The sequence below is a fragment of the Sander vitreus genome, chromosome 7, assembly GCF_031162955.1.
Source record: "Sander vitreus isolate 19-12246 chromosome 7, sanVit1, whole genome shotgun sequence".
Lineage (NCBI taxonomy): Eukaryota > Metazoa > Chordata > Actinopteri > Perciformes > Percidae > Sander > Sander vitreus.
Window position 1 is genome coordinate 5629887 of NC_135861.1, and position 24015 is coordinate 5653901.

Below are 24015 nucleotides of genomic sequence, written 5' to 3' on the forward strand. Positions count from 1 at the left end.
AAAAAGGGTTAGATTTGTGTGATGTCCTGTTATGTTCCTAAACCCCCCCCAACAAAGCACAAGTAGACTTTATATTTCAAAATTAATGTTTTCCATCAGATTGTTTATAGATCTCCACGGTTCCGACTGCACTTGAAGGCAACTTATTTTCACAGGAGAGAGAGAGAGAAAGAAAAGAGACGAGTGAGACATAGCCAGTGCTTTGTTCTCGCAGGAAACATTCAGCTATTACACAAACTCCCGGGCAGTTCAGTTCTTGTGTTTTTTTACCCTCATAGTGTTTTAAAACTTTCCTGTGGCAGCAATAAAGGCAGTGATGTTTCCCGTTTACTGTACGGGATTCTCACACAGCCTCAAACCAGAGCTCAAAACACACCAACAAGTCTGATCGGCGCTTACATGATGGGCCACCGCAGCGTGACGTGGGGCTGCGTTTCTCCAAAAGTTGAGTTGGTCTCAACTTTTCACCGCAGGCCCGCTGCAGATTTTTGAGTGTCCCCCTCTGCAGCAACCCCCGCCGCAGCCTAAACGCACTACCCCCATTCAAAATGAATGGAAAGACCTGGGTTTTTGCCGGATCGTCGGACGGCCAATGCAGGCTGCGTGAACGCAGCCTTACGCTGGGTTTCCACAGGCAGCTGAAATACCGGCAGAGTGGAGCGATTCATTTCATCACCTATGAGAACAGCGGTACGAGCGAAATCTGCTGATGGCGGCGAAAGTGCCCGGATGTTCACCGTCCCTCCCCGCTCTCCCAAAGTTGACTCCGCAAACTTTTGCAGAGCGCTAGCCAATGAGAGGGCAGACTCGCGAACATGCCTCCAATATATCCTACTAGGGCTGCAGCTTTCGATTATTTTAGTAATCGAGTATTCTACCGATTATTCCATCGATTAATCGGATAATTTATTGAAGTAATAATATACAATAGTTTGGTTTAATTTTTGGAAAAAGCTACATTTTTATTGCCTACATTGCTTACAATATCATCTCTCAAAAAACTAAACATATTAAGTGCATTTAAGTGTTTTTTAAAGAAACTTTTCTGAAATGCAATAACAACCTGAAACTAAGGCATACATTAAACATATATAAACATTACCTTAAGTTGTGTAACTTAACTTTCAGAACTACAAGTTTCAACCTGAGGCTGATCTGTATATAGGCCTATAAGTCTATATAAGTTCTACTCAACCTATTTTTATTTATATATTTGATTACAATGACACACAGCTCTGTTACACTTATGCTAGTAGATCGTTGATCAGCTCTTTCGCCATGAAGAGAGAGAGTGAGAGAAAATGGTGCGCAACAGTCAACTGTTTTTCCAAAGGGATAGTCAACAAGTCGGCTCTTTAGATCAAATTGTGGTCACCACTACGTATTTTCTTGTCTTTGATTTTGGTAGTTGTGTTTGGTGTAGTTTCACTGTCCATACGACTCTGTGATTTACTTTTGTTGGGAATGGATGATTAAGTTAGACATTTTGCAGTAGACACACTGTACAGAGTTTTCGTTCGAATTACGTTTGAAACTTTGGACACTTTCTGTCATTTTCTCCAGCCTGTCTCTTCTCTTAGCCCCTCACTATTTACGCTCTTTCTTCATTTTGTAATCTGTGCCGTCAGTCTTCATGGCATGTGTCGCCAGCAGCGTCAGCTTGGCGTGCGACAGTAACAATCATCCGTGCAAAAACACCGTGAGTGATACAACGTTGGTAACATGATTAAACGAAGCTTCGAGGCAAATCATTTTGCATCGAGGGTTTTTAGTAATCAAATTATTCGAGTTACTCGAGGAATCGTTTCAGCCGTATATCCTACCGTGTATACACACATACTACACGTGAAAACTAAAAGATCGTGATTTTCCTATAGCTTTCTTTATGAGACATCTTTGTATGACTACAAGGATGTTAACAGCTAGCTTGGCAAAAGGTTGTCCAGGCAATTGGTACTCCTGGTGGTTTTTTTTATATATATATATATATATATATATATATATATATATATATATATATATATATATATATATATATATATATATATATATATATATATATATATATACACACACACACACACACACACACACACACACACACACACACACACAGTGGGGCAAAAAAGTATTTAGTCAGCCACCAATTGTGCAAGTTCTCCCAAATAAAAAGATGAGAGAGGCCTGTAATTTTCATCATAGGTACACTTCAACTATGAGAGACAAAATGAGAAAAAAAAATCCAGAAAATCACATTGTAGGATTTTTAATGAATATATTTGCAAATTCCTCGGGAAAATAAGTATTTGGTCACCTACAAACAAGCAAGATTTCTGGCTCTCACAGACCTGTAACTTCTTCTTTAAGAGGCTCCTCTGTCCTCCACTCGTTACCTGTATTAATGGCACCTGTTTGAACTTGTTATCAGTATAAAAGACACCTGTCCACAAACTCAAATAGTCACACTCCAAACTCCACTATGGCCAAGACCAAAGAGCTGTCAAAGGACACCAGAAACAAAATTGTAGACCTGCACCAGGCTGGGAAGACTGAATCTGCAATAGGTAATCAGCTTGGTGTGAAGAAATCAACTGCGGGAGCAATTATAAGAAAATGGAAGACATACAAGACCACTAATAATCTCCCTCGATCTGGGGCTCCACGCAAGATCTCACCCCGTGGGGTCAAAATGATCACAAGAACGGTGAGCAAAAATCCCAGAACCACACGGGGAGACCTAGTGAATGACCTGCAGAGAGCTAGGACCAAAGTAACAAAGGCTACCATCAGTAACACACTACGCCACCAGGGACTCAAATCCTGCAGTGCCAGACGTGTCCCCCTGCTTAAGCCAGTACATGTCCAGGCCCGTCTGGAGTTTGCTAGAGAGCATTTGGATGATCCAGAAGAGGATTGAGAGAATGTCATATGGTCAGATGAAACCAAAATAGAACTTTTTGGTAAAAACTCAACTCGTCGTGTTTGGAGGGGAAAGAATGCTGAGTTGCATCCAAAGAACACCATACCTACTGTGAAGCATGAGGGTAGAAACATCATGCTTTGGGGATGTTTTTCTGCAAAGGGACCAGGACGACTGATCCGTGTAAAGGAAAGAATGAATGAGGCCATGTATAGTGAGATTTTGAGTGAAAACCTTCTTCCATCAGCAAGGGCATTGAAGATGAAACGTGGCTGGGTCTTTCAGCATGACAATGATCCCAAACACACTGCTTGGGCAACGAAGGAGTGGCTTCGTTAGAAGCATTTCAAGGTCCTGGAGTGGCCTAGCCAGTCTCCAGATCTCAACCCCATATAAAATCTTTGGAGGGAGTTGAAAGTCCGTGTTGCCCAGCGACAGCCCCAAAACATCACTGCTCTAGAGGAGATCTGCATGGAGGAATGGGCCAAAATAACAGCAACAGTGTGTGAAAACCTTGTGAAGACTTACAGAAAACATTTGACCTCTGTCATTGTCAACTTGCCAAGGGTATATAACAAAGTATTGAGATTAACTTTTGTTATTGACCAAATACTTATTTTCCACCATAATTTGCAAATAAATTCATTAAAAATCCTACAATGTGATTTTTTTTTTCTTCTCATTTTGTCTCTCATAGTTTACCTATGATGAAAATTACAGGCCTCGCTCATCTTTTTAATTGGGAGAACTTGCACAATTGGTGGCTGACTAAATACTTTTTTGCCCCACTGCATGTATATATATATATATAAAAAATAAAAAAATTGTTTTAGTAGTAGTAGCATTGTAGTAACGTTAGCATTGTAGCAATGACAACTAGTTTGTTGCTAGTAATTTAACGTTATTCAAACTAAACACAGCTTTTTAAGCAGCAAAGTGTGTGACTGGAGTAGAAAACGTACCAGTACAGTACAGTTGTGTTAGGGCAGATATAAAATCATAGAAAATGTATATATCAACGCGTGGGTTTCCTCCAGGTGCTCCGGTTTCTTCCCACCATAAAGACATGCATGCAACTAGGACTACAGTTGAAAATTAGCCGACTGGCTAACACTGGCACATTTACAGAAATGTTGATTAATGTGCATTATCCTAATCAAATAAATAAATCTTAATACCAACAACTCATTGTCTACAAAACGTGTACACTGTCGGCATCATGTTGTGGTGACAATTCCTGTGGAAACCCAGCGTTATGCTCTTCGCAGTAGTAACTGTGGTGGTATACGCTACCATTGAGCTATTGACATTTCAAACTCTCCTGGTTTAAGAAATGCTGATCAATGTGGTAGTGGTTTAAGGACTTGTTGCATGGGGAAATGTATTTTGTAAGATGTTTCTTGCATCGTACCTCCTCCCTCACGCTGAGGCTTCAGAACAAACCGCTCCGGTGCTGCCAACGCCATTGCTACCGTTTTTTCACCCTCTGGTCCCTAAAAGACAACAACAACAACAAAAAGAAAAAGAAATAAAACCAGAAACAGAAAACATGCCAGGACATATTAGCACAGAGCATTACAATGCAACAATTTCACTTTTAACATTTTCTGTATACCTGTACAGTTTCATTGCAAAAATGTATACCTAATAGAGCCAAGGACATGTTGTAGGCTAAAGGCTGTTTTACAGTTCTGCGGAGGCTCCATGCAGAGCTTTCGTCGTAGCCTACGTAAGTGGCCTGATGTTTATACTTGTGCGCTGGTGTGTGCGTCGAGCCAGCATGTGTGTGTGTGTGTGTGTGTGTGTGTGTGTGGGGAGTGGATGATAGAGCGAGGGAGAAGTGAGAGAGTGACGGCGATTAGCTTCGGAGCGAGTAGCGACTCTAGAGTCATAGTGAGAGAAACAAAGTGTTTCCCCTTTAACAAAACCAAAGTGGATAAAGCGTTGTATTTTCTGACGTTTGACTGTGTCGGGGTTGAATAAAGTGAGACGTGCAGTGCCGTCTTGGTTCCAGCATTGGAAGCCCGTGTCTTTATTTTACAGCCAGACCTGAGTCTAGACAGTACAAGAAACCCTCGGTTACGCCAACATTACATTTTCACACCAAGTACTCTCAGTCACTTAGCCTGCGAATTCCTAGCTAGCAGTTACTAGCGTAAACAAATAGGCGCTAGCGTGTACAGTACATAGACAGTAAAAGGGTACAGTAGGCTACTTCAGTTGGCTTACTTGAAACTTACTTCATGTGACTCGAGAGCGCAGACTCACCCATTGTGAAAAGCTGCACGTCTTTTTTGCAGACTTTACAAGAGGCAACCCGTGGGGTTTGTCCCTGTTTAATCCATAATTTGTACTTTTCATCTTCCAGCCAACGTTCATTGAAACGATAACCTGCCGGCGATATTACGAATCCCACTGTGGCCACGCCAAGACCCGCCCTACGAAGCAGCTCGATTGGTTGAGGTTAGGCATTTTACCTCGAGTGGTTAAGGTTAGGATAGCTGACTGGTCAGGGGATAGGAACTGTACAGGGGGCGGAGTCACATATGGAAACAGACTGGCAGATCGCAGTCACACATGCACAAGCGAGCAGGTTTCATTTTAGGCTCTCCAACGTATTTCTCCATTTAATAAATTAACTATTCTGTCAGATAGGTGTTTGTTGTGAAAGAAATACAGTTACAATTTCAAGCATTTTCAAGCATTTTATCCAAAATGTAAGCACTTTTCAAACCTTGAAAACACAACATCAGAATTCAAGCATTTTCAAGAATTTCAAGCACCCGTACGAACCCTGCGAGCGACGTACGTCTGTAGTTAAATTTTTCGAGAGGTGCACGTCAGGCTACAGCGTAGGGTCCGGCGGAGGGGTCTGCGGGGGTACGCTGTCAATTCGACGCAGAAGCATAAAACAGCCTTAACGCTTTGGCTACATTGAACGTATAACGTATGCGGACCGTTCACGGAAAGTATCTTTCAACTGGCTACACTTGCTGCTCACACACGGCGTAGGATTGTGTGAGTCACAGGCAAGACGGTGAGCTATTGCTTTGGGATTGTTGTCGTTTCTTCAGTATTTTGGAGCTGACACAGTGCTGTGAAAACGTCAATTTACTGTCAGCTGCTGTCAGAGGACGCAGGTGAGGGAAACAGGAAATAAAAACAGAAACTCTCAAAATTGAACTGCCAATACGGTCATTCACAGTCATTAAGTCGTTTCCTGTATATCGGTAGTTTAATTTAAAAGAAATATAGACACTTTATGATCCATTTCTGTGTAAGTACACACTTCACGACACGACACAAGACTGTCCTATTTTTACACTTGTAGAGCGGATCTCCGTGGAGCATACGCAGCAGCCAGATTCATTGATTATAGTGGAAGCGTAGTGTTGGAACGTCCGCTCCACATTTCTGAGCAATACCCAGCCCTATATGTGAAAAAATGAGTAATTATATCTCATGCATTTACAAGAAGTACTTCCCAGCTCCCTGAACATGAGTAAATTCAACGTAAAAACGTGCAACCTTTTTTTTTTATTAAACTCCTCAATAAAAACAAAGAAACAACTGTGTAGCATGTGTTATTTTCTCACCATGTCTAGAGTGTAGAGGCCAGCGAACGTTGCTCTGATCTGCTCCACTACTTGGGGCTGGTCGGGGAAGAACTTCTCCAGAACTCCAGGGCTGGCGAGCACCTGCTGGACCTTCTTGGTTCCAGCCAGGTGAGTGCTGATGTCGGGACATTTCACAGCCAGAGAGCGCTCCATCAGAAGACGAGCATCCCAAGTCTACAATTCAAAAAACACTCATGTTTTTCTCTCCTTTAGGTAAGAATTCCTACACACCCAGTACATTTAACTAGCCAGTGGTTCAGTACAACTGGATTCACACCGGCCTTGATACATTACAATGCAAGGCAATAGTGTGCCCTAATGATACAGTGCAATGCACTTAATCTCTACTTTACACTAGTGCTGAACGATTTTGGGGAAAAAAAAAATCTAATTGCGGTTTTCCTGCCACATATTGCGATTACGATTTGATTTGCGATCATTTATTTTTTTTAGCCTACATATTGCACCTTCTACAATCATATTAAACGAAATAATAAAAAATAAATGAAAGATGATGAAGATAGCTTTCTGTAAACAATCTGTGATAACTTTATTTCAGCATTTATCTTATGAAAAAAAAGTAAATATAATAATGAAATGAGGAATAAAAAAAAATGTAAAATCAAATGTTACACCAAACATTCAACTAAATATTTCACATTTGATTAAGCGCGGTCTTCGCGATAAGCTAATCGCATCCTTTCAAATCGCGGATTCGATTTGAAAACAATTAATTGCTCAGCCCTACTTTTCTAAAATTCGCTTAGTGACTATAAAAACATATTTTTTGGAATCACATTTTTGCATCCATTGCAATTGGTTAGCTAGATATTAGTCTCACTTTGAAACGCCAACACAAAGGAAGCCCAAGGTAGCGGATATCCGACCTAAATGAGTGAAATCCGGCGGACTTTCTGGGGGCAATGGAGCAATCCCAGAAGTGGAACGTCGTGGATATAGACTAGCTAGAAAGCCCAGAAGCACTACATAGTGTCACACATGTCAGGTTTTCCAACTCAAAAGTGGGTCAACACAACTTGTAGCCTGTGTTCAGACCGACATTAGGACTGTGTGAAAACACACTCTGCTGACATAGCAGCGGTGCTAACGCAGAGGGCTCAGGCAAAATAAATGAAAGGATAAAAAGTCTGAATGCAAAGCAACATCATCTGGCAAGGTGCTGCATAGGCGCTGCCTCCTGGGAGATTACTTAGTATCACAAATCCTGTACACCACTGTGTAAACCTCGCTATTGTTGTTGCTAACACTATAATAAACTGCTGTGCAGTGTTTTGGTATCTGATAAGCCTTCAGCCTTATGGTTAAGGATAAAGGGTGCTGTATGCTGTACAGATGGTAAAGCCCCCTTTGAGGCAATTTTGTGATTACTGATATTGGGCTACATGAATAACATTGACTTAAAGGTGCTGTAGGTAGGATTGGGGAGATCCAGGACTTAGCCAAAAAATTTGAACATCAACAACTTCTCAGTCCCTCCCCCCTTTTTGCTAAAGCCCAAAACGGTCTCCTAAGCCCCTCCCCCCACAAGGAAGAATGAATGTGTGTGCATGAGCAGTGACTGAAATGCAGTAAGACACCCCCCTGGCCCTGATTGGTGCATCTGAACAGGGAGCTGTGGGTTTTTGCAAACCACACTACAGGCTCTAGGTGGTGCCAGAGGAGCCAGATTTTCTTTTTTAATTACCTGCTTCATGTAGTTTTACTGGAACATAGGGTCAGTTTTCAGCAAATATGTTTTATAAGTCTTACCTACTGCACCTTGATCATATTTAATTATCTCGCCTGAACCTGAAACAACACAACTCCACCACTTCTATTTTAACACAGGGCTGTTTTCAGACTGAATGTCCACTTTGAGTATTTGAGGTTTTCTTTTGGCGGGGGAGGGGGGGGACATTGGGCAGCAGAGCATAAAGAACGGGGGCAGGGAACATGTGAGCCTGTGCTGACCACAGTGACAGAAGAATGAGGTAGAGCGCTGGACACACGGAAAGCAGAAAGCTACTAAAAACACAACAAATGAAAAAACATGGTTTTAAAGTCTTTTCACCAAGCAGCAGTCAGAATAAAATTCCCCCTTCCTATACCTTTAACTGAGTTGTGATTTGCTCCCAGCTCTTTTAGCTAGGGATGTACCAATCAAGTTTTTACTCCTGTTCCCAAACAGAGTAATCTGACTATTTGTAGCTCTGGTGAGATATTTATACTGCTCATAATGCAGCTGCACAGTTCACACATCAGGTTTGGCAGGATATGCATGGAAACTAAATGCAATATTAAAATTGCCTGCAAAAACATAACACAATTATGTGATTATTCTTTAAATTATTCTTTAAATCCCAACAAGAGAATTGATTATTTTGCCACGTAGGGCATGAATTGTAAGAATAATGTGTGGCAGCACAGAAGAAAAAAAAGTTGTGTCTGTCTCTTTGGAAAACCTACAAGGACTCAACAAAGGTTTCAACTCCTCATGTCCATTCCCAACTAAACTCTTAAAAGGTGGTATTGTCTGCATGATTTTCTATGCTGACTGCATTTCACACAGTAACTAAACTAGGAAGACTAGGAATAAAGATTTAAGTGAAGACCTTTTCAGAAATGTAGTTCTCAGGCATGTAGCCATTCCTGAAGTACACCACTGCTACCTCTTGGTCATCACTGAAAAGAGAGTCATATAAATGCACATTAAGTACAACTGATCATAATTATATCATATATTATACCTATGTATAACATATAGCTTTAATGTATGAATACTACATTGTATAGCATGCAATTATTCAGATTTAACTGACAGAAACTGACTTACACAAATAGCCTCTTGTCCTGATCGAGGGACCCTGTTTTAGTAACATCGTCGAACCGCTTTCTCATTGTGCTTATGTTTCTGAAACACATTGACAGTAGTGTGGTTACAAAAGGCGCCATTTTTCACACCATTCAAAAATGCAAGAGGAGGCATTACAAGATAATGCAAACTAAATGAGATCCAACATACTGTACTTAGAGCTGGGCAATATATCGATATTATATTGATATCGTGATATGAGACTAGATATCGTCTTAGATTTTGGATATCGTAATATCGTACTATGGCATAAGTGTTGTCTTTTCCTGGTTTTAAAGGCTGCATTACAGTAAAGTGACTGAAAGTCTGAACTTACCAGACTGTTGTAACTGTTCTATTATTTGCCTTTACCCACTTAGTCATTATATCCACATTACTGATGATTATTAATCAAAAATCTCATTATGTTATTATATTTTGTGAAAGCACCAATAGTCAACCCTACAATATCGTTGCGGTATCGATATCGAGGTATTTGGTGAAAGATATCGTGATATTTGATTTTCTCCGTATCGCCCAGCCCTAACTGTACTCCAGTTTATCAGGGTTGTTCTACTAAAGCTAATGGGGAATGGCTTCCTCGGTACTCACGCATACCTCTTCCACAGTTCGTTCTCAATGTATCGTTGATCAAAGATGTTCCTTTGGCCCTCTTCCACCAGGAACATGACGACTGCTCTGTAATGACAACAATTGCTCCTATAAAACACGCTCACTGCTACCTTTAATCATTATTCTCGACATTTGGTTATTCTTAATAGTCCACAGATCTTACTGGCAATTGTTTTGATCAACTACTTTCTACCAATAGTAAACATTGTACTACATACTTAATCATTGCACTCCTAATCAACTCAAAATCAGGCCTTGAAGTTGAATCAGCCTGGTATTATGTGTGATCATCAGTGACATATCAATCAAACAATCAATCGGTCAACTGTATGAGGTACAATCCCAGTGAAATGTTATCACATCCGCTCCTTCAACTTGTGCATGATTCATCATAAAGCCGAATGTGGCCTTGCACACAGAAAAGGAGTCACCCGGTTAAATGGCACCAGCACTCAAGTCTCGCGAAAGGACACCACAGCTCCCATCATCCTGCTGGAAACCAACAAAGGCCACACAGCTCACCGTGCGATGCCTGCACACTGGCTAGCAGGATGCCTAGCAGAGAAGTCGCAGTCGGTGTTTAATTCTTTCACGCTTGCCTTGGTGCCCCCTCTGATTTAGAGATGGAAATGGACGCAGAGATGGTCTTGCTTGTCCACGTAGTTGGGCTCATAGCTGATAGCCATCTTCGCCTTTAACTTTGTGTTTACTCTGATGTTTACATTTGAAAACTTTGACCGGCCAGGCTAGCAGAGTCAGGAGGAGACTGGGAGTTGACTTCCTGATCCCGACGAGCGACTCGTAGTCATGAGATGGCAGCAGAGCTGGTCTTGCTAGCTTGAGCTCATCTGCGCCACCTTTCCTCTGTGTTTACTCTGATGTTTACACTTGAAAACTCGAGCTAGCTGGCTAGCTAGCCCAGGCTAGCAGAGTTGGCAAGAGATGAGCAGAGTCAACAGGAGAGTGGCAAGTTGATTTCACGATCCTAATGAGCAACTCATTGCCACATGCCATCACCGTCCAACGGCAAACACATAAAGCACAACTGATATTTGTGAAATGGACAATTTAGCATAAAGTTTGCAAAGTTGAGGGAGAGGCGACCGACTATATAATGCCAAGCATATCATTCCAGCAGTTAGGGGTATACCAACATCAGCAGAGATTATTATTATTCCACTCGAAAGACTTGATCCACCATTAGTTTATGGTATGATGCCGCTGGTATTTAAGTAGCAGAGTTTGCATATTCCACCAGAGGATGTTTTTCCTCTAGACTCTTTGTAAGGGGAATTGGTTTATCGAGCACTTGATGTTAACCCTTGTGTTGTCTTCACCGTCGTCCATGAACTTGTCATTCCTGGTCAAAATTGAAAAATGCGCTCTGTTTGGAACTTTTTCCGACTTTTTTGACGCTTTTCTTATGCTTTTGGCGCTTTTTTAAATGTTTGTATCCCTCTTTTCATCGCTTTTTTTTTTAAATTCATGGTCAATAAACCTAATAAAATGACATTATACTTCATTTTTGAGTTTGAAAAAAAGCTGATATTATGAATTATTTTGACTATTACAATAGTTGAGATCAGAGTGAATCACAGACTGGTTTATGTCAAAGTTTGGTCGGGTCGCTGTTTTGAAACCATTTAAAAAAGAATGTTTTCAAAAGCCATGAAATTAAATAAAACAAAAATTCAATGGAAGTAATCAATAATTTTACCTGCGATTTTACCTGGATGCATGAATGTATATGTTGTATGGGTTCCATACAACGTACATGCATGCATCCAAGTTATTCTGGGGCAATTTGGTTGTAAGAAACCCATATTTCTGATATAAAAACTTGTTTGACCTGAGGACAACACAAGGGTTAAGCTAAGTAAATTGAACAGTAAGTAAGTAAAGTCAGGACATCCATTAGGCGAGGACATGTAGTTTTAAAAAGGGCCGAGTTCAGTGGATGTACTTCATTCCTACCTCTCTGATCCATAGAGCTCCCAGGCTTTGGCAACAGCCTTGGCCAGACCAGCTGCAGGGTTGTTGTCGAGGATCCGCCGGCTCTCCTCCAGTTGCCCAGCCACCGTAAGGACGTGTCTGTCGAGCGAGATGAATAATACTTATGGCATTGTTAATCACCGCGAATATTTCTTTCTGACTGCACTTTTAATCATTTCATGAAAACCAAAAGAACTGATCACATTACTCTGATATTTAATTAAAGCAAAAACACACTCTAGATTGCCTAGGCAAAATCTTTTTAACACAGGAAATGTATCTGCCTTAAAGGGTTCAGTAGGTAACTTTTATTTTTGTCATGTCTGCTGTTTTCACTATATGTCACACACTAGGATCACACATTTTCATCACCAGCTATAATGTAATTATGTATAATATATTAATCCCACAAAAGGAAATTACAATGTTTTCACTCTGTTGTTATTACACACAGGCCTGAATTACACACACATACTCATTACCTATACATCCACTAATGGAGAGATGTCAGAGTGAGGGAGCTGCCCATGGAAAGGCGCCCCGGGCAGTTGGGGGTTTGGTGCCTTGCTTAAGAGCACCTTGGCAGTGCCCAGCAGATGAACTGGCACCTCTCCAGCTACCAGTCCACCACCATACTTTGGTCTGTATGGGGACTTGAACCAACAACCCTCCGGTTCTCAACCCAACTCCCTAGTGACTGAGCTACCCAACGAAAATGTGATCATTAATTTTAGTTGCCCCACTAACCTAATTATTTTCATCACAATTCAACGTACAATATGTACTTTTCTGTTGGAAGGGGGTGTCCGTAGGGGTCTCTCAATTAGGCCTGTAGCGACGCGTCAATGACGTCGACGTCAAATTTACGTCGACGTCGTACTTTTGCGTTGACGCTTCGCCACACACACCTATGACACACACACGTGGGACACCAAAACATTGCAGGATGGAGGACGAAACAGCAACCTCTTCACATAATTCCCAACAAAGCCCTGCAAAAAGCCCCAATAAAAGAAAAAGTCCTAAAAAAACAGCTTGCCCTTAATCATCGAAGGTATGGGAATACTTCAAATATAGTCCGAAACGTAAAGGTGTCGTTATTTGCGCTCTTTGCCAAATGGAGTTGGCATACCACACCAGCACAACAGCAATGTGGGAGCATCTGAAACGGAGGCACCCCACTGTCACTCGTGAAGGAAACAATACCAACTAAGTACTAACGTTGGCTAAATTAATTTCATGTTTGTGTAGTGAGTTCTGCACACTTCGGTGGTGCTAGCTAACTATCTTAGCTCTCCGTGCAGTTTGTTCGTGCTAGGTTAGTAGCTAACATTAACGTTCGCTAACTACTGGCACCTAGACAGCTGTGTTTAGCTAACGTTAGTTGTCATCTAATGTTGGCTTGAATCATAGCTAGCTTATGGCTGCAGAACACAGCTATCTATAGTAGCTAACGTTAGCTACTAACCTAGCACGAACAAACTGCACAGAGAGCTAAGATGCGTTGGTTAGCCTAGCACCACAAAGGGCACCGCTGCATTAGCATGTAAACTTACAGAATAGCAGTTAAGAGAGTCAGTTTTATTATACATCAGGTTTTATGTTGGGACTGTTATATTGTGTTAAACACTCTCAGGAATGTCTATACTGTGCACTGCACAGTGTTTGTTTTTGCACTACAACTTGATTTTTTTTTAACAAGAGAGTTATGTTGGTTCTGCAAAAGAGTAAACAGGCTAGCCTTTCATTTTTTATAACAGTAAAATAATTTTTATTTTGTGTAAAGCAGAAGATTTTTTGCTGTGCAAAATTTTAATAAAGTATATTATTAAGAATTTGTTGGTATTTATTTGAGAAACATTATGGTTTTTATTAATCCAGCAACAGAAAAATAATCGTTATATTAATCGTCCAATTAGTCGTTAGATTAGTCGACTAATCAATAAAATAATCGCCCGATTAATCGTTTAATAAATAATCGTTTACCCCAGCTCTACTCTCAATCGAAACACAGACTCTTTGATGACGTTGTGAAGTTGCGTGGGATCATTGGAGTTGTTGTCTTCATTGTTCAACAACCAGCATTGCCGAGTCTATAGGTGATATGCCAATGACCGACTTACCGGTGTACTTCTGGCGTGCGTGAAGAGAGACCTCCGAAACTGGCAGCAAAGGTGTTGATTTCTATCTGCTTCAAAGACGACGAGCCATCATCTCCCTGGTCCAGCATGTAGTCGGACCGATTGAGACCCAACACAATAGACTAGAAAGAAGGCAAAGAATCGCCATTTAGACTTCTTGGATCACTAAAAGCTTATGATCAAGGCAGAAACTTAAGCCATTTGTCCCATTATGTTGTTTAGAGCTGAAACAATTAAATCAACTAATCGAGGGAGAGAGACTTAATCCCAATCATTTTAATAATTGATTAATTTCTCATAACTTTTCAAGCAAAAGTACCAAACTGTCCCTAGTTTCAGCTTCTCAGTTGGAAGCATTTGCTGGTTTTCTTTGTCTTATGCTATAGTAATTTTTGAATTTTGGGGTATTGGCAGTTTATCGGACCAAACTAACTAAAGAAATCTCCTTGGGCTTTGGGTTATTGTAAAGGGCATTTTCTCTATTTTCTGACATTTTATAGAGTGCTGCAGGAAGAGTCCCAAAACCCAGAAACGAGTTAGTATTTTTGCACTTCCAGTTCCCTTGTCTCAAAGTTAATGGGTTTTCTGAACGGGTTCTTGGTTAGATGGCTAAAATAAGGTCTGTGGTTAACACAAGCTTAGCCTGGCTTACCGGGTGCATGGTGCTGGGATAAAGGAGACGCAGCGGATGTCAGGCCCCTTCCAGCATTTCCGCTATCTATTTCGCAAGGGCACCATTGCTGCATCTGGGGCTATGCTCCACCAAAGACGATTGTGATTTAAAGAAAAACAACAAGCCAGAGCTTTTTTCCCCCTTAACCCAGAATGGATAAGCAGTGTAGGCAGACACAAGCTTAAGAGATTTTCATGTTTTGTTCTACGACATAAAATACCCCACTTGTGAATTTCTTTAAAAAAGGCGGTTGCTGACAAGTGGCTAAATGAGTCTACAAAACGGCATTATGCCAACACGCGAAATCAGTTTTAGGATTAAAGTGGCAAGTGAAAAGAAGAAGTCATATTCAACAACGGTCACGTTAAATCAGGAAGATTACCAACTCCTAATAAACTGGTTCATAACTAGTAAACTATATAAAATGCTATACAATGTCAATCCAAGTAAGTAGATAGGTATGTTCAAATCTAAATTCAGATTTCATTGTTTCCCACAGATTAGAAAGCAATTTGTGGCGGGGGGGGTCGTCGCCAAAGTCCAAGGGTAGTTGGTTTATGCAGACTCGTTGTGTCTAATGTGTAATTGCATTGATGAACATTAAGGCTAAAATACCATAGCAAGACCTTCAGTGTTTAACTGGCTTGGTAAAACAAAAACAAAAAAAAGAACGCTTTGCAATAGCAGACAGCATAACTATTCATCTTGAAACATAATCAAGACATCATATATGTTATTTGTCTTGCAAGCAACATCGTATTTTGGTTGTTTGTGGCTAGACGACATACCTGAGACCTTCCTTCTTTTAGGATTTGTTGGTGGATCCTGAAAAGCCTTGCAGTGAAATCATCCACCGCAATGGTGCTATAAACAAAGAATGTCACCCTGTTAAAATCCTTAAACTAGTTAATCAAAATGTTACATTAGTTGTCACAGATTCACCCACATAATTGTATAGAAGTATAATATTGGCACGCTATGCTGCTACTTGAAACTACACAGCATAGCCACATTTCCAAGCTACCGTTTGCCATAATTATTGTTGGCTCATATCCTACCTAGCCAGAGCCTCTTCCAGAAAGTCTGGATCCTGGCTGATCTTGTCCACCAGTGTATTGTACTTTGTTTGCACTGCCAGGGCCTGGAAGAACACATCCTTAGGCACAGGTGTGGGGAAGAGTGTGAATGGAGCGTACGTCACCAACTGAAAAACAAGTTGTAAAATGTAAGAAAAGAATGCTGACTTCAAAAAACTATTCATCACAAAACACAAGCACAGGACATGGCATGTGAGGAATGAAAACAAGCACTTGGGCTAAGAATTCCTGTAACTGCAAAAACAGGCTTATTAAAGCTCTGTGCCAAAGCCTGTACCCCGAAGCGGAACAAATTCCCAACATGACTTCACATTGAACAGGGCTGTTTTAATGGCTTAAAAGCCCACTGATATGAAATAATGTCCTCTCTTTCTTTACTGGCTGTGGCTCATCTTGTCACATCACACAAATGCATGTTCAGATCTAGTTGCTATAGAAATTGATTGATTTATTTTTCCAATGCAGTCGCTTGAATGAAAATTGAAAATAAAGCGAGGGAGAGCTGGTTTGATAACTATTGTAACTAATTTTAGACTCTAGCTAGACTATCTGTCCAATCTGAGTTTTCTGTTGCACGACGAAAAACAACCTTTGACGTACACGTTCAACAAGTTCCTTCCCGAGGCTGTTTTGCAGCGCTTAGCACCGCCCATTGTGACGATTGTGATTGGTTTAAAGAAATGCCAATGAACCAGAGCACGTTTTTCTCCCATCCCGGAATGCTGTGTGGACTCGCCAGACCTTCCTCTGCAGCGCCGTGTAGGAAGGTCTGGCAATGCCAGACTATGTTAAGTATAATATTATCATAGTCTGCGCAGGCCAACTAAATGTCTCGGTTTTCACTTCCTACCTCTGATGAGTTGGGGGTCTCGTGGATCCGCATTAGAACCCCCTGCAGAAGTGCTGCATCTTTTGCCACATCCGCCAAGTGTTTTATCAGTGTAGTATTAGTCATTATCTTATCTGGTATCCCCTGGGCCATTCTGATTCACCTGAGATATTAAAAACAGTCAACGTCACTGGTAAAACAGTACAAGAGTAGCGTTACACTCTAAAGGAAAAAAGATTTTACCCTAAAGTTGTATATTTCACTACTGATGTGAAGAAGAAAAAAACATATAACATCCCAGAACATAAGGGATATGACTTTAAATGTTGCTTAGCACTTGTGAGGTTTCCTTTCTGCCTTGGATTTCTGCTTTGGATTACAGAATAGGTCAGTAAATATATCTGCATACCCGTTTAAATATACCTGTTAAAAACTAAAGGGACAGTACTACATCTAGGTTAATTCTGCTACTACTAATAAACATACATATCAAGAATAACAACTGTTGTTGCAATGTACCAGCCTGCAGCATATTTAGCATATGTGAGTTTACCAAAATGCTTTACATAAAGACTGAAAAAACTATAACAAAATATGCACGCATTAAAAATAAGAGATCAGAGAGTCTCCCAGTCGAAGTCTCATTTTTAGATTATTCCGACAACACTTAAATGCAGCAAGAATCACACGAAAATCAGTAAGTTAACAAAATAACAAAAACGTACATAAAGTTGCTTCATGTGTAATACTTGTGTTATAGGTCCGTGTATGCTAACACAACAACACGTGTAGCTTACTTACCTAATGTTAACTGGGGTTTAAATTAAAACCAGGAAGCTAACGTTGCATACGTCGAACACCGCCGGATAACGTTAGTGTCTGGTAATGCTAGTCGGTAATAGTTAGCAATGTACCTTTATGGTCCTGCTCGACAGGTACAATGTATACGTTAGGTCTGTGTTGACCGTATATTGCCTTTGGAGGAACACTATCCTTTGTAACGCTACAAATAATGTCGTTGAAATAGCCGCTTGTAATGTATGGGACTCAGACGTACGCTAGCCAGTAGTCACCGCTGATTGGTCGGTGGGGGGACTGACCGAACTACTAGCTTCTCTACAGCCAATCAGTGTCAAAAGCGTCACCAAAAAGATTAAAGACTGATCTAGCACTGAACTGACTCAAAATGCTGACTGAAGAATGAGACAGCACTTTGTCAGATCACGTTAGGAAAGGACATTTTTACGGTAGTTAATGTGTGTGGCTCATAAATAAAACAACGTGAAAAGAATGAACGGAAATGTTACAATGTATATCTGGCAAAATGTTTACAAAAAATAACAGTAGGCAGTAGGACAGCTTACAGACATCTAAAAACAGACATCACTAGGTTTGTTCTAATCAAGTATCTTGAAGAAAGGGTTTAGAGTGTTGTTTTTTTCTCCATTTGATACAAACCTTCCCCAATAATGGATTACATGCAGAAAGGTGTCATTCCAAGACAAAGAACAACGAAGAAGAGGTGGTTCACTGTAACTATAACATTGTGAGAAAGTATTTATTAGTAGTTAGATAACACCAACTAGGAATGGCGTTCCTTATAAAAGCAAATCTTTTTGGGGCCACAGGGATGTTATTATCAGCCAAACAAAATTAAATTAAAAGACCTTCTGGATTAAGCGATTGTCTTCCTAAAAAAATATTATTGTCATTCCCATTTAGTAAAAATATAGATGTTTTTAAATAGTAGGCCATGTCACAATAATGCCAAATGAGTTACAACTGCCTAGTTTCAATATTGTTCACATAGAGTTATGACAATAATCAACATTAGAATAAGATGAATATATTTGAAAATGTTCTTAAAGACAAAGTAGGAAGTATGAAATACATGAATTATTGTAAGCGATATATGCAAAATACAGTATGTCTACATAAATGCCAATGAAAAGTTGAGTACAAGGCAGGGATTCCCCCAGTTGTCAGCCCCACTCCGCAACAGCAGAGGGAGCTAAAGATGTTTTAATATAAGTCACACAGATCTTCCTTTAAGCTTCCTGGTTCTGCATAGCCTTCCACCAAGCTTTTCTGCATACAAGCCCACAGGCCTTCAAGCTAATCAGTAGGTTTCAGTCAGGTCTGCTAACTCAGCATATGAGATGAGATACCAACAAAGAGATCGAGTGTGTTTGGATGAAGTCACATTGGCATCACGTGACCTTAATTTTACTGTCTATGCACGTGACAACGGGGCAGCCATGCAGAGTGATCAGTTAGCACTGAACTGTGCCTGTGTCATTTTGCACTGTGTTTGTGTGTATACTTGTAGATGGCGAGTGGACAGCTATCGAGGGCGGAGGCGTTGGCGTGCTCAGGCTGCAGGCATGCATGTCACGTGATGCTCTACTGTGACACGAAAAGTCAGCTGTTTGGGAGACTTCCTATCAGACATATCATACTGGTGAGAAAGAGCTGTGTGTGTGTGTGTGTGTGTGTGTGTGTGTGTGTGTGTGTGTGTGTGTGTGTGTGTGTGTGGATGGAAAAGATTGCATGCACAAGTGATGTACACCTTTCAGTGTTTCTGCCTGCATAAAAACACACTCCTGTTTGTGTCCAAGTAGCTCTGCCTTTGTGTATGGAATGTGTGTGTGTGTGTGTGTGTGTGTGTGTGTGTGTGTGTTCTTGTGTAATTATATTTGTGGGGTCCAAAAACTGGGAGTCCAGTATACTTGTGGGGTCTGGACAGCTTTGTGGGGCCAAAATGCTGGACCCCACAAGTTTAAAGGGCTGTTTGAGGGTTAAGACCTGGTTTTAGGAGTAGGGTTAGAATTAGGTTATGGTTATGGTGAGGGTAAGGGTTAAGTTTAGGCATTTAATTGTGATGGTTAAGGTTAGGGTAAGAGGCTAGGGAATGCATTATGTCAATGACGGGTGCCCACAAAGATAGTGCCACGCACTGTGTGTGTGTGTGTGTGTGTGTATGGAAAATATTGCATGCACAAGTGATGTACGCCTTTCACCCTTCAGTGTTTCTGCCTGCATAAAAACGCACTCCTGTTTGTGTCCAAGTAGCTCTGCCTCTGTGTATGGATGCATCTGTGTGTGTGTGTGTGTGTGTGTGTGTGTGTGTGTGTGTGTGTGTGTGTGTGTGTGTGTGTGTGTATAACATCCTCTGTCACTTCCTACAGATGCAGATGCGCTTTGACGGTCTGCTGGGTTTCCCTGGAGGGTGAGTCTTTTATGGTACTGCTTTTGTTTTGTCCTTTAAGGTGAACAGGTTGGTTTAGCTTAGGTTTTTCTTTACAGATGAGCCCCGTCAAAAGATATAAACCTTTAAGGCACAAAACAAACATTCACACATTGTCACTGGAATTTCTCAAATCAAAAGGATGAACTGTGAAACATGAGAAAATATGCATTACAGGTTCTCCTGTAAGGTGCCTTATCTTGCAGTAAAAAACCCCAGACATTTCTAAAATCCGTAACTGCCAGACACATACTGATTAATTATTAATCAGATGTATATGACTCACATTCGCCTTAGTGTCTGTGATTTACAGTAGTCAATGCCAGAATTTCTAAGGGCATCATTCACCAACACAGTGAAATGATGTAACACAACAGGAAAAGTCTTCAAAAATCATGATGATATGCAAAAGAAAGTAAAGCTGCGCAAGCGGATGGTAACAATGGTCAGAAGCAGCAGTGTCCCAATTATACATTATATTACATATACTAATTGTATTATTTACAGTGTTTGCAGTTAGAATAGAAGAAATCTGCATACTCTTACCATTTTATACTAATGCTAATGCATGTTAATCCAACGGCGATTTCTGTTAATCTTCACAAAATGTTTAAGATTTAATGCAACTATTGCCTGAAAAATAAGAAATTCTGACATAAAACAACCCAAAGAACACTTGCATGGCCATTGTGTTATAAGGTGTTTCTGTTCTTTTGTCTTATGACCAGTGTTGTGGGGGAAACGCATTACAAGGTAATGCATTACTGTAATTACATTACATTTGTCTTACGCGTAATGTAATGCATTCCTGTTCTTACATTCAGTAATCACATTACAGTTACTCATCAAACAATGATGTTGTTACTTGCGTTACATACAATAAGGACCATATCCATAAAATTCAACACCGCGACGGCGTCTACTGAGGCTCTTCGGCCTGAGCAGTCTTGTGCTCAAGAGTAGAAACAGGTTGTCTGACAAACAATTTGACTATAAAACCATGGTTTGGTGAAGAGCGACTCGAGTGAGTTTGCTTGAGTGTGTTTGGCCCGTTACATGCAGTTCATACGTCAATAAAAAAAAAAAACCGCGTAGACATACACGCCACTAAAGCAAAGTGCCGTGTTATCTGTACGCATTTTCAGCTATCCGCGTGTATGTCTCCGCTGTATACAGCAGACGGCAGTCTGCAACGTAGCGTGTTATCGCGAGGCTACGTGTTATCGCGAGGCTACGTGTTATCGCGAGGCTACGGTTAGGAAACGTCACACGCGGGTTGGGTTTAGGAAAAGAAGAACGGGGTTGGGTTTAGGAAAAGAACAAATGTGGAAAAGTCACACGCAGGACGCGATCCCCGCTCTCATGGGTGAGAGTCCTGTGTTTTACAAATCCCTTTCATGCTACTCGCTATAGCATCAATTCACACGCAATCGCAAGGTAATGTAAGTCAATGGAGGCCAAACTGCGTTGATAAACACACTAAAAAGCGAGTATGCGTCTTGATAACAAGCCAATAATGGCATACGAATCTGTGTCTGCATCTCATGATGTTAGGAAGGCCAGTCTTGTATTATTTTATAAATTGATATATTATTTTGAGGCAAACTATATTTGTACTAGGCAGGTTTAGGCAGGCGGAGTCACGCAAAAATAATGTAATGAGTAGTGTAACTAATTACTAATTAAGGGAGTAAATTAGTACATACTGTATAACAATAGCACCTGCTTACGACATGGGCTCAGCTCTTCATAAGGTTGTATTTACTCCTAAACTGAAGGCTTTATTTGATTTGTTTTTGTGTGAGACGTTTCAGAATGTGGCCATTCTCAGTCGCCTTTAACTTGGCACTGCTATCGAGATCCAGCGAGGATTGTCTCAGCAGCACCTCAGCAAACTAGTTTGGGGTTTTAAAATTGAATGGGCTTGTCAATCAGCTTGATTTATTCACTTCTGGTACTAAGGATTCTCAGGAGAGCAGTACAGCTCAAACGGTTTATCTACTTTATGTGATCCTGACCTTTGACCCCGCCTCCCACACTTAAGGTTCGTCAAACCATCGGAGGAGACCCTGGAGGCAGGGCTTAGCAGGGAGTTGTTGGAGGAGCTGGGTGTAACTCTTCCTATATTGGTAGAAGATCATGCGGACTCTTGCTATGCCCCTGCTTCCTCACACTCCTCCTCCTCCTCTCCGTCCTCCCGTCTTATCACTCACTTCTACGTGAAGAAGATGGAGGAGGAGCAGATTAGGGAGGTGGAGAGAGCGGCTGCATCCACTGCAACAGATCATGGACAAGAGGTAGTGTGTGTGTGTGTGTGTGTGTGTGTGTGTGTGTGTGTGTGTGTGTGTGTGTGTGTGTGTGTGTGTGTTATGTGTGTCCTCTCTCAAATTTTTTCTTTATTAGCATGACAAAATCAATACATATGTGTTGCCAAAGCATAGAAACAAACAACAAGGGGTAAATACATCTATAATAATAAACAGGATAATTAGGATATAATTGCAGATAATAAACAAACACTGTGCATGTCCCTCAAAAGGTATGTTGAATAAAAAAACATAAAATGTTCAATTCTCTACTTATTTTGCCTTACTTTGTGGCAGATGAAGACATATTTAACTGCTAGCTATGTCGTACTTCTTCCCTCTACTATCTTCCCCTAATAAAACAGGAAGCTAGTGTAGGCATTGAAGACTGGTATACATTTAAAAAATGTTTGGAAATATTTGGTTCTTATGTATCTCTCTCTCTCTCTCTCTCTCTCTCTCTCTCCAGGTTTTAGGAATGGTCAGAGTCCCTCTGTACACCACGAAAGGCGGGGGAGGCCTCGCGGCTTTCCTGTCGCACTCGTTCATCGGTAATGCTCGCTCCCAGCTTGCCGACTCTCTGCTGCGTCTCAACCTGGTCGCCCCTGAGGAGTTGCATAAAGCCCTCACACACTCTCTGAAGATACACACACACACCGCAGAGGACCTGCAAGTGGCCTTTGCGCTAACAGAGGCAAAGAGGAAACGGTTTTAAAACCCATCTGCACCAGCACATCCTCTCCAGCACACACATAGATACAGTTTGCCTATCACCAATTTTCAAAGCAATCCTTCACACACAGACACACACACACACACACACACACACACAGTCATACTGATTCTGATTCTGAACTGGTGACTCATAATTGCCTCATGCATCAAACAGTTGAGGAGAAAACATCATCAACTGCTCCATTATTAATACAAATAAAATCATTTAACTGTCTATGATATTCCAACTTTTGTCCATCATTCTACTTCTGGTGTGTTGATTTCAAGCAGAAAAATACAATAACAACTAATTATATGATGTAAAAAAATTGTCATGTTAATCAACACGCCTTCATCAAACCTTTTTGTATTTTAATGTTATGATGATTACATTTTAATTATTCTATCAGGAATCTAGACGCATTGTAAGCTAGTGACAGTGCATACAAAATAGCAGACAATAAAGGCCACATATGACAAAAGGAAGTAAACCGAAACATATTGAGACATGACACACAGCTGTGCGACCTTATATGATAATGCATAGGCATCCTGTGGTTGTCTAGAACTACCAAGATCAAATGGGCAGCGGAAAAATACCCTGTTTTCAATCAGGTCAAATTCTTTGTCGTCTTTGTGCTGCTCACAGTTTCTGTGGTTTCATTTATGGAGTTATTGCGGCGGCGCCGGTGCAATCCAAGGATTAATTACGTCCGTGACATACTATATAGCCTACAGCCGAAGATTTGATTCTGTTTAAGTGTACCCTCGGTGCGCGTAACGCGCCTGCACCAGATGTTGGTAACCTCATTCCCAGACAATCTTGCAGGCAGTGAGCAAGAGCAGAGACATCATTCTGCCTAATGTTCATGGTACCTACTCTTAAGTGCACAATGTGACTCTATCTGCTGTTTGTTTTTGCAGGTGAATCAACCTGACATGTTGGATATATTACACATATTACTCTGTATAGTGCAGAAATACATGTCGAGAGA

The 24015-nt window shown here is 40.9% G+C and overlaps 2 protein-coding genes across 3 annotated transcripts in view; one reads left to right on the plus strand and one right to left on the minus strand.

The window, feature by feature from the left end:
• gss (glutathione synthetase) overlaps positions 1–17831 on the minus strand; it is a 20299-nt gene extending 2468 nt beyond the window's left edge. The window contains exons 1-11 of one of the 2 annotated variants that reach the window (XM_078254315.1): positions 17668–17831; positions 16775–16916; positions 15886–16031; positions 15616–15691; positions 14137–14276; positions 11996–12112; positions 10007–10087; positions 9371–9448; positions 9150–9219; positions 6517–6711; positions 4332–4413 (exon numbers count right to left, since the gene is read on the minus strand). In XM_078254315.1, the coding sequence (XP_078110441.1) occupies positions 4332–4413; positions 6517–6711; positions 9150–9219; positions 9371–9448; positions 10007–10087; positions 11996–12112; positions 14137–14276; positions 15616–15691; positions 15886–16031; positions 16775–16906 (1117 nt within the window). In that variant the 5' untranslated portion in view covers positions 16907–16916; positions 17668–17831. Of the gene's footprint in view, positions 1–4331; positions 4414–6516; positions 6712–9149; positions 9220–9370; positions 9449–10006; positions 10088–11995; positions 12113–14136; positions 14277–15615; positions 15692–15885; positions 16032–16774; positions 16917–17554 lie in introns of both variants that reach the window. The other variant, XM_078254314.1, reaches the window with a different exon arrangement.
• A 957-nt stretch (positions 17832–18788) lies between these two features.
• LOC144520543 (U8 snoRNA-decapping enzyme) lies at positions 18789–23255 on the plus strand. Its single transcript, XM_078254316.1, has 5 exons — positions 18789–18875; positions 19083–19214; positions 19942–19982; positions 22045–22297; positions 22776–23255. Exons 2-5 carry the CDS (start codon positions 19083–19085, stop codon positions 23019–23021), a joined length of 672 nt encoding a protein of 223 aa, XP_078110442.1. The 5' UTR covers positions 18789–18875; the 3' UTR covers positions 23022–23255.
• The last annotated feature ends 760 nt before the right edge of the window (positions 23256–24015 follow it).

What these genes read in the sequence shown, in the direction of transcription:
- LOC144520543 (XM_078254316.1), top strand. Translation starts at nt 19,083, where the DNA reads ATGGCGAGTGGACAGCTATCGAGGGCGGAGGCGTTGGCGTGCTCAGGC. An exon ending in CTGCTGGGTTTCCCTGGAGG is followed by an intron (nt 19,983 to 22,044) that starts GTGAGTCTTTTA and finishes CCCACACTTAAG; the next exon opens with GTTCGTCAAACCATCGGAGG. An exon ending in CAACAGATCATGGACAAGAG is followed by an intron (nt 22,298 to 22,775) that starts GTAGTGTGTGTG and finishes CTCTCTCTCCAG; the next exon opens with GTTTTAGGAATGGTCAGAGT.